The 14636-nt window shown below is 35.3% G+C and overlaps 1 protein-coding gene across 3 annotated transcripts in view; it reads left to right on the top strand.

The window, feature by feature from the left end:
- LOC121431378 (rho-associated protein kinase 2-like) overlaps positions 1–14636 on the top strand; it is a 56332-nt gene that overhangs the window by 25195 nt on the left and 16501 nt on the right. The window contains exons 12-25 of one of the 3 annotated variants that reach the window (XM_041628924.1): positions 402–443; positions 858–998; positions 2534–2614; positions 3962–4177; positions 5425–5590; positions 6000–6106; positions 6593–6722; positions 7357–7496; positions 8701–8885; positions 9354–9423; positions 10245–10348; positions 11228–11290; positions 12486–12609; positions 13610–13612. In XM_041628924.1, coding sequence (XP_041484858.1) covers positions 402–443; positions 858–998; positions 2534–2614; positions 3962–4177; positions 5425–5590; positions 6000–6106; positions 6593–6722; positions 7357–7496; positions 8701–8885; positions 9354–9423; positions 10245–10348; positions 11228–11290; positions 12486–12609; positions 13610–13612 — 1572 coding nt within the window. Of the gene's footprint in view, positions 1–389; positions 444–857; positions 999–2533; positions 2615–3961; positions 4178–5424; positions 5591–5999; positions 6107–6592; positions 6723–7356; positions 7497–8700; positions 8886–9353; positions 9424–10244; positions 10349–11227; positions 11291–12485; positions 12610–13609; positions 13613–14636 lie in introns of all 3 variants that reach the window. The other 2 variants (XM_041628922.1, XM_041628923.1) reach the window with 2 other exon arrangements.

Genomic DNA, 14636 nt, shown 5'->3' with positions numbered 1-14636 from the left:
AACACATTCATAAGTTTGACAAATAACAAATCCTTCTTTCACTAATTTTCAATTTATATTAAAACCGCATTTTAGTTCACTTTAGTTTAGTTTAAAACACTCTAATTCTAACATAAATACTTGTCTCACAGACCAGAAAATACAAGAAACATATCAGTAAAATTTTCTTTCTCTAAACTTTTTTACATAATAAGATTCACATACTTTTACTTTCCAAAGTCATACACCACATGCACATACGTGTAGATGTATAAGTATGTTCTTGCAATATTCATGTAATTTTGTTGTATTCTCTTTTCAATGAACCTGTCTATTAAGGCATCATGTTATATAATATAGCCTTTATAGAAAGGTTAGCAATCTATGTTGATGTTGTTGTTGTGTTATAGGGTGGTATAAAGGAGGCAGATGGACATGTATCAACCCCCAATGTTGGAGGCAGGGTGAGTAGCACAGAACTTTAACACAAGAATTCATTCAAATTTGGTTTGATTTTGCATTGTGAAAGAAATTGTCTAGTATCATTTCTGAGAAAATGTACATGGAGATATGACTCAGAATGTAGAATTTGCATTTGAGAGTTGATGAATACATACAAAATAGATGAGTCGTAATTAATTTGGTATTTCACTAAAGGAATTTCCTATCGATGTAGTTTGTACTAAAATATTGAGTGTACTTGTTCTGTCAATTTTGACCTGGAGAAATGATAACATGTCTATTAATTTAAAAAAAATGATTAATTGTAGAAGTAAGGCAAAATTATAGTGTATTATTGAGATCAGTGACCAATGTAGAAGACTTGCATGAAGCAGAATATTATGTTATCATGTTTTCTTCTTCCTTGTGATGTATAGGAATATGAAGAAATGAAGAGGAAAAGTCACAGCCTGGAGAAGCAGCTGGAAGCTGAGATGAGGAGAAATAAAGACCTGGACCAGAAGAATAAACACATCGCTTCCAAATTCGATAGAATTAAACAGGACCTGGAACTAGAGGTAGGTTACAGACCAGGTCCCCATCTTACAAAGAATTACAATTGATCCAATCAATCTCAACTGTATGGAAATCCATCCATACCATAGTTTTTTCTGAAGGAAATTTGCACAATCTCCTTAGTAAACAAAACGAATCACACTGAATTTTCAAGAGAATGATGAAGGTAGGGATATACATCATATCTAAAAAAATATTTTGAATAAACATACATTTTAGATGTTGATGTTGCTGGCCGTCCATAGTTGTAGTCAATTGGATCAATCGCAACTCTTGGTAAGACAGGGACCAGGTACCAGGGTTTTGAGACTGAGTATTGCATAATATGATAATAATAAAAAAAAATTGTTAAGCGTTTATGCGAGCCTTTCTAATCGTGCTGTTTTGTATTAATAATCAGTACCAAGTGTCAAAACTAAATGGGCCTAAGAATGCAAAAGTTATAAACTTTATCTATTGATTCTAAATGAAACTTCTAAATCGATTGATACTGAAAGTCAAAGCCAAATTCAAGAGAATCATCTGTTGAAATGGTGATTTTAGGGTCTTAAAATGACAGATGGACTCGGCATTATGCGAATGAGCAGGTAAATTATTCCACTTATAAACGCCGTTCCACTACACTCCATTGGATTGGAAACAGAATGAAGTGTTGGGGGAAATGGCAGAGATGTTTATCTTTACCAATCAGTTGGACACATCCTGAATTCAGACATGCTGAGGCTCAAGGAAAGAATGTGTTGAATTCAGCAGGTTAAAGATAAAATATGTCAGTTGTGGTAATGATCTCAAAATGAGTTTAGACAGAATCCAATAAAATGACCACCCAAGAGTTTGTATGTATGGATAAAAAGTAATTGCTGAGAAACAAGCAAAATAAGCATGGAATTCCATTGGGTATTTTTCCAATTAATATTAATACACTGTCCCACATATGCCTTTTTGTGTCAGTGGTCATCAGAATATTCGGTTTTCAGCTAAAATTTCACAACGATATGTTTATTTCAATGTACCAGATCTCGATCTGCCATAATATATTGTGGGACTTAACCTTGATATTAAAGATTCCTCATGAAATGATTGTTTGCTGCTAATACTTTAATTTGCCTTTAAGCTTGTAACCATAGAAACACAAAAATTTGCTATTTTTACATTTCTGAACAATCTAATTCTGCTTTTTATGATATAGAGGCAGCAGGAAATCAAGTTTCCTGTTCTTACTAAAAACTGTCAAGTTCAAATTCATTATAATTAAAAGTACAAATGTACCTGAACATCGGTCTGTGCAGAAGTCAAATGCGACATGTGATTAGCTGTGTCTGTGACCTCCAATGTGATAATTTCTCAGCTTAGATTTCATTATTTCACAGAGTTAAATTTATTTGAATATACCATATCAAGATCTACAATATAGTGACTATTAACTTTAGTTTTATAGACCTTTTCATGAAATAAGTGTTTGCTGCAAGTAGTTTTATATATATTTAATTCCTTTTATCATTTTGTCCTTGTTATTGTTTTATTCTTTTTCTTTCAGAACAATGACAAGCTTCATCTTGAGAATAGACTGATGGAAAAAGAGAGGGATATGGCTCAACTCAAACACAAACTCCAAGAGGTAAGAATCATTCTTTTCTTTGGGTTTTATTTATCAACAAGTTCTGAGGGCGTTGGAGGGGGTTGGTTGATTCTCCCTATTCTTTTATAGGCCTAGAATGTGATAGGTGTGATCAGTGCACATGTGTAAAGGGTGTGACTTTTTTTACGAAGAAAAATGGTTTTATGATATAGTACATTGAATCATGCAGATTTGATGCATATTTCTGCTATTTCCCTCAGATTAGTTGTATTGACGTCAACATTTTGATGTCAGCATTACACTATAGTTAGCTACACAAAAAGTCTTGAATTTATTCTTTTTTTAATTTATCAGTTGCTTTATATACATTTCATCATTTTCATGACTGAATGATTTCCTTACTTTGCATTCGATTGAGTCAAAACACTCTAGAATGTGAACTGAGCAATAATATGTAGCAAATTATAAAAATGAGTATTTCCATTTATTTGTGCATGAATTTTGGGAAAATCCTGTGTTAACCCTAAATCTCCCGGGGTATTTTGATTCTTGTCATTCCGGGGGGGGGGGGGGGGCATTATGGCCCCCCCTTAAGATCTCGGCCGCCGATCGCGCGAGCGACGCAAAAATTTGCACGCTGGTAGTGTGCGATGTAATCTACAAGGCTGTATGGTAAAATTTTCCAAAATAATGAGATTTTATTTTATATGAATTAATTATGCTAATTTATGCATAAATCATACTTTTTGCTCTAATTCACTAAATAAAGCTCCTAGAATGCTAATTTTTGGTAAAAATTTTCTTTGTAGCATTGTTAACAATCGTAATTCAAAAAAACTTTGGTTTAGGAAATAAATTTCTTATGTATTTTATTGTTTTATGAATTTCTTATGTATTTCTTTGTTTTTTTACTTTTTGTTTTTTATTGTTTTTTCAATGGAAATTGTTCCAGACATAATTCTGATCATAAACAAGGCAAAATTAATTAAGTTTAATCAGTAAAAGTAGAAATAATGATACATTTATGAATTTTGGCTAAATACGCAATTTGCATTGGATTTGTACATGAAATCACGTTTATGAGCAATTTTGGGTCTGACATGCACTTGCATAATGTTGCGTAATGTCGTAACCGCGTGACCGGGCGTCACAAATTTGGTCTCAAAATTTGCGCGAGACTTGAATGTAAATAGTCAGTGAGCTGCGAGGTGAAAAAATTTCGCGCAGCAGATATATCGCGAAAATTGTTGAGGGCCATTATGGGGGAGAATTAGGGTTAAGAGCCGACACGGGATGACAAAATGTGTGATATTTTGTGAAGTATGGGTTGCATAGCTCATTCATTATTGTTATTGTACTTTGTTTCTCTTTATGACCTCCCCATAGCTCCAAAGGCGAGCAGAGCAGGAGCAGGAGGGTCGTAAGAGGGTGGAGCGTCAGGTCTCCCACATCACAGATATGGAGAGGGAGCTGAAGGAGCTGAAGCTCCGGTCTGAGAAGACCACTATGCTGGAGAGACAGGTGGAGAACCTGAACAAACAGCTCCAGACGGAGGCCGACCAACATGCGAGGGCCAAGAAAATGTTTGGTGATCATCAAAAGGTAAGAACCACGGCTGGTATTCAATTTGATACTTGAGCCAAAATTTTCAATATTTTACTCAGTATTTAATTCAATACATGTAAGTAAAATACTTAACCATAGACCATTAAGACTGCAGAGAGGATGTAAATCGGTTTCATACGCTCTATATCTATCGAGCATCCATCCACTGTGATTTCATTGTCCGCCCTGTTTGTCTATTGTGTGGAGCGAATGAAAACAGATGGAGCCACCCCAAAATTTTGCTTGTCTGCTGTATCCGTTATGAATACATTTTGTGTCCGTCGGCCAGTAGGACCAGGGGGGCGTTTCATCAATATTTTCGTCCGACAAGTTGTCAGATCTGACAACTTTCCTGGATTCTGATTGGTTGAGAAGCACTGTTACTATAGTAACTGTCGGATAAAACAGGACTTGTCGGATAAAACGTCTGACAAGTCCTTTCATGAAACGCTCCCCAGGCCTTTACTTCATTGACTATTCTAGCTAATGATAATTTGAGCGAATGTACATCTTTGTATCTGAATCATAAAGCAGGGACAAAGCATTTCAGGAAGTAATGCATTGAAATAGGCATTGAAGAAACCTGTCCATAAAGACAATCTGCTAATGAAGACCAACTTTTCTTGTTACCCTTAGGTGGGTCATCTTAACAGGATTTACTGTATTATTTTTAATCATTCCAACTGGTACACCATGTGTAAAGTCCTGGAAAGGACTAAGAATAGAGGTAGCAGTGAAATGAAGAGGCAAGCAAGTGGAGGTTTAGAGATTACAGTGTCTATCAGAATTACATGTGGTCATTAAAAGGACTTGAAACGGGAAAGAGTGAAAAGTGCTGGGTCATAGGCAGGATGAGAGGCTTGAGTAGAAGCTGGTTTGTGTTGGAGAGGTGAGAAAGGCTTGAGTAGATGAGAGGAGGTTGGCTCAAGTTGCCAAGTGGAGTTGTAGAGCAAGAGCAGAAGACATACCCTATACCACCCATGTAAATATAACCCACTATTTTTTTTTTTTGGGGGGGGGTAGAACTATGCTCATCTGGAACAGGAGATCCATGATCTTTGAGACAAGTGCACCATGTTTGAACCATGCCAACCATTTTAAATGAAACCTCACTATTTCTATTTTTTTTTGTAGAACTATGCCCATTTGGAATAGGAGATCTATGATCTTCTAGTCAATTGCACAAGGTTAAAAACTGTACCCACTATGTACATGTAACCTCACTATTTTTATGATTTTTGTAGAACTACGCCCATCTGGAACAGGAGATCCATGACCTTCGAGACAAGTACACCAGGGAACTCAATAACAAGATGATCCTAGACCAAGAGGTCATTAGGATGCAGACACAACTAGAGGAGGAACAACTCGGAAGATCACGCATGGAGGATCTCAAAACAGAGCTAGAAAGTAAGTATGCCTTATATAGTTACCTTGCAATTGCATAGTTGTGATTTATTTGATGAATTACAAGGGGCCTAGAAAAAAAACTCTTGTTATGACAGGTGATAATAATGAAGATACACTGTATTGATTGCAATCGAGTGTATTCTATTTTTCTAATATCATTACTGATAATACAATAATATATACCAAGTTTAAAGACTGGCAATGCATAAAATGCTAGTCTAGGCATGATATATTTGTGCTAAATCCAGCACAACTCATGATAAACCATGGTTTCAACCATTGATTCTAAACCACCTTCGTAAATTTGGGCCTACATGTTTGAATATATCCAATGTTCATTTCTCTAGGTGACAAGATGATAACACATTTCCTATCTTTCTCCCCCCCCCCCCCCCTCTCTCTCTTCCAGGGCAAAATGTCCAGCTAACGACGGAGATGAATCGGTTGAAACAAGGAGAGAGTCGTTCCATAGCAACTATGCAGACCCATCAAGAAAGCATCATTCTCCTAGAAAAGGTACAAAACCAGATTATCAACACTTTTTTTTGGGGGGGGGAAGGGGTAGATAATTTATGAAATAGGGGGTCCCTATTGATATATGCATTTGATACTCATCTGTAAGCCTTTTATTTATACACTGAAATCTAGAGGTATCAACAAGTGTTCCATGCATATTTGCAATTTTAGATTTCTTAAATGTTCATCAGAAACCATGCTCATGTTTCATAGATTTATTTGATTTAACATTTTTTCCTAGAATTTAACGTAATTTCACCTAAGATTAAGAAATATTTGAATTTCATAACATAATTTATGCTATCATTATCATCTGTTATACAAGGCCTCTTGGCTTTATTTACGCATTTCCCCATTTCGTTTTCTTTTTTACTCTTGCTTGTTAATATTTTGTCATATCTTGCTTTATATAATGTACATTTTTTTTATTGAGAATGAAATATGCAAATTGAATTGAATTTAATATATGTTTTCTTTTCTATTCAGACTAAAGCCAGTTTAGAATTCGATCTGAAGGCATTGCAGAATAAACATGAGCAAGTTGTAAAGGAACATAGGGATGCTATGGCAGCAGTCAATGCTGAGAAGAAGAGAATTACAAGATCACAAGAAGAAGGTAATTCATCTTCAGTCCCACATACTTGGTATGAAGTTGGGTTTGAACATCTTCAGTCCCAAATATGTGGTATAAAGTTTAGTTTGAAGATCTTCAGTCCCAAATACTTTGTATAAAGTTGGGTTTGAAGATCTTCAGTCCTATGTACTTGGTATAAAGTTGGTTTGAACATCTTTAGTCCCAAATACTTGGTATGAAGTTGGGTTTGAAGATCTTCAGTCCCAAATACTTGGTATGAAGTTTGGTTTGAACATCTTCAGTCCCAAGTACTTTGTAAAGGTTGGGTTTGAAGATCTTCAGTCCCAAATACTTTGTAAAAGTTGGGTTTTAAGATCTTCAGTCCCAAATACTTCGTATAAATTTGGGTTTAAAGATATTCCTGAATACTTTGTCTAAAATTTAGTTTTGATGATCTTCAGTCCCACATAAATGGTAAAAGTTGGGAACACCATTGCTATAGATAGTAATAACAAAAATCAAGCTCAGATTCATTCATCATTCATAACCCAAAGTAGAATAAAGTAAAAATATTGAAATATATATCTGGAAATGGAATTTCATGCGGTATGTTAATTTTGCTAGGATCATATTCATTTATAGTGAATTGTATTTTCTCTTGTCTTGTCTGTTACAGAACTTCAGAAGACGGTGATCCAAGAGAGGGAGATGAGGAACCAGGTGGACAAACAAAATTCTATTCTTGAGCTGGACCTCAAGCAAGCACAGCAGAAGATTGACAGGCTAGAAAATATGATCAAGATGGAAGAACAAAAGGTAGGCTTCGAAAGGGGAGATGGGGTGGTGAGGATGATGAGTATAGTGGAGGAGGGATTGAGGCTTGGGATGAATGTGATGATGATGATGATTGATGATGATGATGATTGATGATGATGATGATGATGATGATTGATGATGATGATGATGATGATGATGATGGTGATGGTCATGATGATGATGGTGATGATGATGATGATGGTGATGGTCATGGTCATGATGATGATGGTGATGATGATGATAATGATGATGATGATGATTGATGATGATGATGATGATGATGATGATGATGATTGATGATGATGATTGATGATGATGATGATGATGATGATGATTGATGATGATGATGATGATGATGATGATGGTCATGGTCATGGTCATGATGATGATGGTGATGATGATGGTGATGGTGATGGTCATGATGATGATGGTGATGATGATGATAATGATGATGATGATGATTGATGATGATGATGATGATGATGATGATTGATGATGATGATGATGATGATGATGATGATGATGATGATGATGATGATGATGATGATGATGATGATGATGATGATGATGATGATGATGATGATGATGATGATGATGATGATGATGATGATGATGATGATGATGATGATGATGATGATGATTGATGATGATGATGATGATTGGTGATGATGATGATGATGATGATGATGATGATGATGGTCATGATGATGATGGTGATGATGATGATGATGATGGTGATGATGGTGATGGTGATGGTCATGATGATGATGGTGATGGTCATGATGATGATGGTGATGATGATGATGATGATGATGGTCATGGTCATGATGATGATGGTGATGATGATGATGGAGAGGATGATGAACAGGAGGAGGAGGATGATAATTTTAACTTTAATGATGATGATGATGATAATTTTAATGATGGCAATGATGATGGTGGTGGTGATGATGACGATGCTGATGAAAATAACCATGATGATAATGATGGTGGTGTCATGATGATGATGGTAGTAGTGGTGGTGGTGGTGGTGGTGATGATGATGATGATAATGAAGACGATCATGACGATGATGAAAGTGTTGATATGGTGATATCAAGGATGAAAACACCTGTGTCCCGTACCACCTTTCAAATGGAACAACTCAAAGAGAACCCCCCCAAAAAAAATAAATAAACAAACTCCCCTTTGCCTCATCTTACAGACAAAAGAGAAGATGCTTCAACTTGAACAGGAGGAGCAGCGTCATCGCTTCACTCAGAACGACCTGAAAGCTTCCAAACAGACGAGCAGTGGCTATCAGACCGATATCAAGAGACTACGCAATGAGCTCAACACTGTCAAGGAACAAATAAAGAACTATGAGGATGCGCTGGAGAAATCAAAGAGGTTAGGATCAATTGAGTTGTTTTGTGAAACCGGACTGATTGCAAATCAAAGAGCAGTCTTCTCAGTGGTGGAGGTTAACCAGCCATTCATGCATTTTGGTTCTAATTGCAAGTTTATATGGAAATTTGACATGTTTTTTTTATAGAAAATTGACTCTGAAATGTAGGAACATACTTTACATAAGTCTTATTCAGAAAATAATCTGAATAAAATAAAAATGGATATCAAATTTGATCTATAATGAAAAAGGGGATGATTGGAAGTAAAAATGTGATACAAACATAGCTTTCTTGTAAAATATTTCTTAAAGAGTAGCAAATATTATTATTAAATGCATGCAGAGTGACCACCTGATCAAAATGCTGAATCTGGGGTAAGGATTCTTGGACGATGTGCGTAGTTTAGGTCTTGAGATGGAGGGTGTCTTGGCTTTAATTGAATCAATGTTTAACCTTTTTTCTTGTTCAGCATTGCCTCTCTGAACGCCTCACAAATCAGTGACCTTCAGGAGCAACTCGAAGCAGAACACACGTTCACTGTAAGTTGGCCTTTCTCTTCACTTTCTATGTTTTACAGGAAAAGGAATTGAGGGAGAATCTGATCGTTCAAACTGATAATTTTTGTTATGCAACATTATTCTATACTCATCTACATGTACTTTACCGTCTGTCTAATGGAAGTAAAGATAAATATCGGTTGTAGTAACAATCTAAAAATAACTTCAAACAGAAAGCAATGAAATAATTACCGGAGCATACATGTATGTATACATACGTTTTTTTAAAGAGCCAAATTATATATTTGGTAGAAAATGTGTAATTGCTGAGAAATAGACAAAATGAACATGGCATTTTAGCTCTATGTTGGTTCTTTTTCCAAGCAATAAAATTGCACTGTCCCACATGAGCTTATCTGTGTTGGTGATCTTCATTGTGATCATTTTTGCAGCTTCGACTTTTACAAAGTTGGTTTTATGCAAAATATTCAGATCTAGTATGATATGGTGGCAACTAACCTTGGTCTCAAAGACTTTCTCATGAAGCAATCGCTTGCTGTAACTACATGCACATGTACTTTGCTTTGAAATATATTTGAAACTGCCTGTAACGGCCGCACAGAAACGGAGCACTAACAGTTGGCCCAGTCAAATGTTTATCCAAGATATAAGTAAGGCTTTGTGACATTAGGCATCGTTGGGACATTACCGGTTTTAAGAGGGACTCTGTTAGTGCATCGTTAGCCCAAACAACATTTCTGTGGATGAATGGAATTGGTTTGCCTCCGTCTAGTTATTCGTCATTTTCATATTCCTTTTTCATTTGAACGATACTTTTCTATATATTTTTGTTTTTCCCATAGGCTTTGTACAAAAGTCAAAACCAGGTGTTGAATGAAGAATTAATGGAATCTAAGCAAGAATATCAGCAGCTGAAACAGGATGTTCATCAGTTGAGCAACGAAAAGTAAGATAAACATTTTATCATAGCTTTAGTCCCTCATTGCTACCTTAGCCATGAAAAACACTGTTTTGAATAGTTAGTTTAGTATAGATGATACTGTAATAAAGATAGTATGATTTTAGACTTGCACAGCGCAGGATCAGTTGCTTGTCAAATGGCATTTCATGTAAATGATGAATTCATGTTCACTATTAACTTTGCATAATAGAAATTCACAACATTTTGTGAATTGTTTCCCCAGTTTATTTGACCATATAGATAGATGGACTAGTTCCCCTTGTTAAACCCCATCTGTCCAATGCAAAAGTGGTTCAGTAATGGCACATATTGTTGCTATTGCACTGTACAAAATGTCTAGTTTTCTTGAGATTGGTTTGATATTTAAAATTCAGATCCTAACTCAAGAAAGATCCTCCATTTTTGTACGGGTTAGCAGATGCTGAACCTCAGAACTTTCTGTTTTCTTATTGTTACACTTTGCAGCATTGCCCTTTAAAGAATTTTCATGTTACACCATGTTCCAACTGTCGTTCAATCGCAAACATTTTTGAGCCATCCAAAATTGTTTCTACAGTAAAAAACGATAGCCATTACTGATAAGCTCTGACACAATCACTGTAATTACTCAACAATTCAGACAACGGTTTCAGTTGTGGCACAAATCGTGACAGGGAACTAGGTATAAAGGAAAGCGTAGAATACAGTAGATAGTGTGCAGATTGTGGGTAGTTTGGTAAGATTAATGAGGCTTGAGATATTAAATCTCATTGACAGAATTTCCAGCTTTAAGTGTACTAGTACAGTACATCTAGTTTTATTTTCTGTTTTATGTGATTAACGCGTTTAACCCCCTTTTTTCGTAAACTTTGCTCACCTTTGTAGAGAATCTTTGGCAGCTCAACTCGAGCTCACACTCACCAAAGCCGACTCCGAGCAGCTAGCTAGGTATGGTTCCGTTCCACTCAAACCATGTTTCCTTAGCCACGCCCCCTTCGTACCAGTCCTCTTCCATTTTCTGCCAATTCCCATTCCACTTTTTTTATTTTCCAAACTCCGCTTTTCATCGTACTTAAACTCATCATCCGCCTTCCCTTTCTCTTCTTCCTGCCCCTTCCCCTTCTCTATTTTACCAACTCTTCATATTTTATCTTATGATCTCTCTCCCCTTTTACTTTAGTAGCTTCCCCCCTGCTCTTAATCTTATCAACTCAATGTGCCCGTTTTTATAACTCCCCCCCTTCCTCTTCATTTTATCAACTCCTGTGTTTCCTTTTTTTTCATTTTTTTGGGGGGAGGGGGTAATTCTCCTTTCCCGATCATGATGACCCCCTTTTCCTTATTTTCTCACCAACTGCCTCCTCCATCTTACCCATTTCAAATCCAAATATAACCCTATTTAAACAGTCAATTCGTCATTGTTTACATTCACAGGTACATGTAATACTGATGATGATAGATAAAATTATGCTTTAGCATCACACTTGATAAGTTATAGACTACATATCAAGAGTACAACAGGAACTAGACTCTCTGACATCCTCTTGTTCAGAACAAAGTAAAAAATAATCCACTTTAAATAGAAAATTAATAGATCACAATGCCAGGATGTTAACACAGATTTCCCAGACATTGAGTATAATGCTTTACGATCAACGCTTTTTTATTTGTGTTACATGTATATGTGTTTACCTGAAATAGAAATGGAGTTCAAACTGTGCAGATGTAGTCTTGTACATCCTTGAACAGCTTTCTGTAGTATAAAAAGTAAATAGTGTAATGACTGCTAATAATACAAGCATAGAGCTGAGATAACAATTAAGATTCCAGACAGATACATGTAATCCCACACCATTGGCATCATTCAACTTTACTCATGATGTGATAATGAAGTCATTATGAAATCACATGTCATAACATTATTTTTGTCCACACAAGTTTATATGGCTACTTTGCAAACTTGATAATGCATACTTATTAGCATAAATGGCACGGTTTGTTTCACCATATGTACATGCATATGAAATTCAGATTTTCAAATTTTCCAGTGTTCAGAATACTGTGATATTTTTTTTTAGCTTATCACATAATAACAATGCATTTGAGTGTATATCGATATCTTCAACCTATTTCTTTACCTTAGGAGCATCGCTGAAGACCAGTATACTGACCTTGAAAAAGAGAAGACAATGGTAGAACTAGAATATAAAGAACAGATCCAGAGACAAAAGTCTTCACTTAATGACAAGAATAGTCATATTAACAAGGTTAGTAGTAATTATATCCCTATGCTTTGTGTTCTACTCATTGTGAAGTAGTCACTCGTCATAGTTATATCCCTCTGTTTTGTGTCCTGTTCATCTTGAAGAAGTCGATAGTCCTGATTATATCCCTCTTCTCATTCTATTCTACTCAATGGGTTTATGGTACTGTATTTAGTATCATGTTGCTATTAATTTAATTAGGGGCAGATACATGGGCTTCAAAGTGCATTCAAATTTTTGACCCCTAATTGGAAGAGGACTTGTTGTGTCTGTCATATCTCTAAAATGCAATGCCCTGATATGCAAAAAAGGACCCTGTAACGAAAGGTGAAAATGTATGTGTTTTACAAAAATATTGTCTGTTACTTAATATTTGGTACTCTAAACATCTTTTTTTGATAACTTATATCATATTTAGCTATCAAAATATTAATTTTCGTGGGGTGTGGAGAAAAAGTGATTTTCCATTTTTTATTTTCGCTGAGCTACAGTGTATTCAAATAATTTGAATATAGAAAAAAGTCGTCTTACCAAGGGTAGATGTCTGAACATTCCTATGCTTCATTTCTACTGGGCAATTCCATGAAATATTCAACCTTTTTGTACATCCATTCCCAATTTTTTCAAGTCTTACTTCACTTCATAAACTGAAGTCATGGTCCTTTGAGAAAATTACAGACTCTCAAAAGAACAAGACATCAAAGACAGAAAATGTCGTAAAGTTCCCACGTATAGGGGATTGGATGTACATATTGTATGGAATTGCTCTACTCATTAACATGAAGTAGTCTTGGGCACTAATGACCAATCATCGTTCATACACTGTACAGTATGAATTTATTTTGTAAAGATGCATGTATGTTGAAAGCAATTTATGGAATGACAACTATGAAGCATGCTCCTTTCTAAAAGGAGACATTAGAAATTGAAATAGTAATAATTTACTGTAAATTTCTTATTTTTCCCACCATTTCTTTTGGGTCTTTGAAAATCAAATGACCAGGAAGTGAGTATGATGTTGAGTGTCGGACGTTTCTGCATGATTAATGAACAAATGAGCATGGTAGTTTATGGATTGAGGAGGATTTGGGTTTGTTTCATTTTTTTTTACCAGAAGCAAACATTTTAATGATAGAAATTTTGTTTGTTTTCATCACATTTCTTTCATGCTTTCCAATTTTCCCCCTACTTTGTAATTATTTTTTTTATTTTGATCTTTTGTTCAGTTCTTCATTTAATACTCTTTACTACTCGTCTCCCCCCTCCCCTCTTCCAAAATATATTCCTTGGGAGACAATGCCCCCTCCCGGACACCATAGATGATTTCTTTTGCCCTTTTTTTCCATATCTTCTATCCTAAATCTCCACCACCTATGGATCTGTGTTAATGAATATATCCAGTCCCTCCTGCCTCAATGGAAATATATGATTTTTTTCCATAGTCATAGTCTTACATGTATGTCATACATAGATGTACATTGGATCTATATCTAGAGCTCATTCTCATTCAGTAAAAACTGGGATATCCTTCGAAAATTGTTTTTCTAAGGAGTATTTTTGTGATAAGGTTGGGGTTTTGATTTTCTCAAATTTGATTTGAAGCAGTGATTTCTAGTATTCATTCATTTCATTTCAGTTTTTTTTTTAAACAGCAAAGAACAAAGTTATTCTTTTCAGGAAAAGTAATAGATTATGGTACCCCTCGTTATAGCAGCTTCTAAATTTAACATTCTTTTGAAATTGGTGATCATTATGAGGTACATGGGTTCTTGCATGAAGATTTTTTTTTTGGTAACACCTTGCGATTCAAGTAATTTTCCCGACCTGACTGAGATGATGTTGTGCTGAAAAGAAAATGATTTTATTTTCATTTCTCTAACCTTGAGTGCTGAAATTTTGTGCATGGAAAAAAAAACAATGCAAGCAAGTATGATTTACAAAAAAAAATAAATTAAAAACACCTTTTAGGGATTTAAAAAAAATTGATTTGATAGCAATTTAAAGTTGTGTACACTGTATACACAAAACAT

The sequence above is a fragment of the Lytechinus variegatus genome, chromosome 17 (assembly GCF_018143015.1).
Source record: "Lytechinus variegatus isolate NC3 chromosome 17, Lvar_3.0, whole genome shotgun sequence".
Classification (NCBI taxonomy): Eukaryota; Metazoa; Echinodermata; class Echinoidea; order Temnopleuroida; family Toxopneustidae; genus Lytechinus; species Lytechinus variegatus.
The sequence above is the reverse complement of the archived record's forward strand: the minus strand, read 5'-3'. Positions and strand labels throughout refer to the sequence as shown.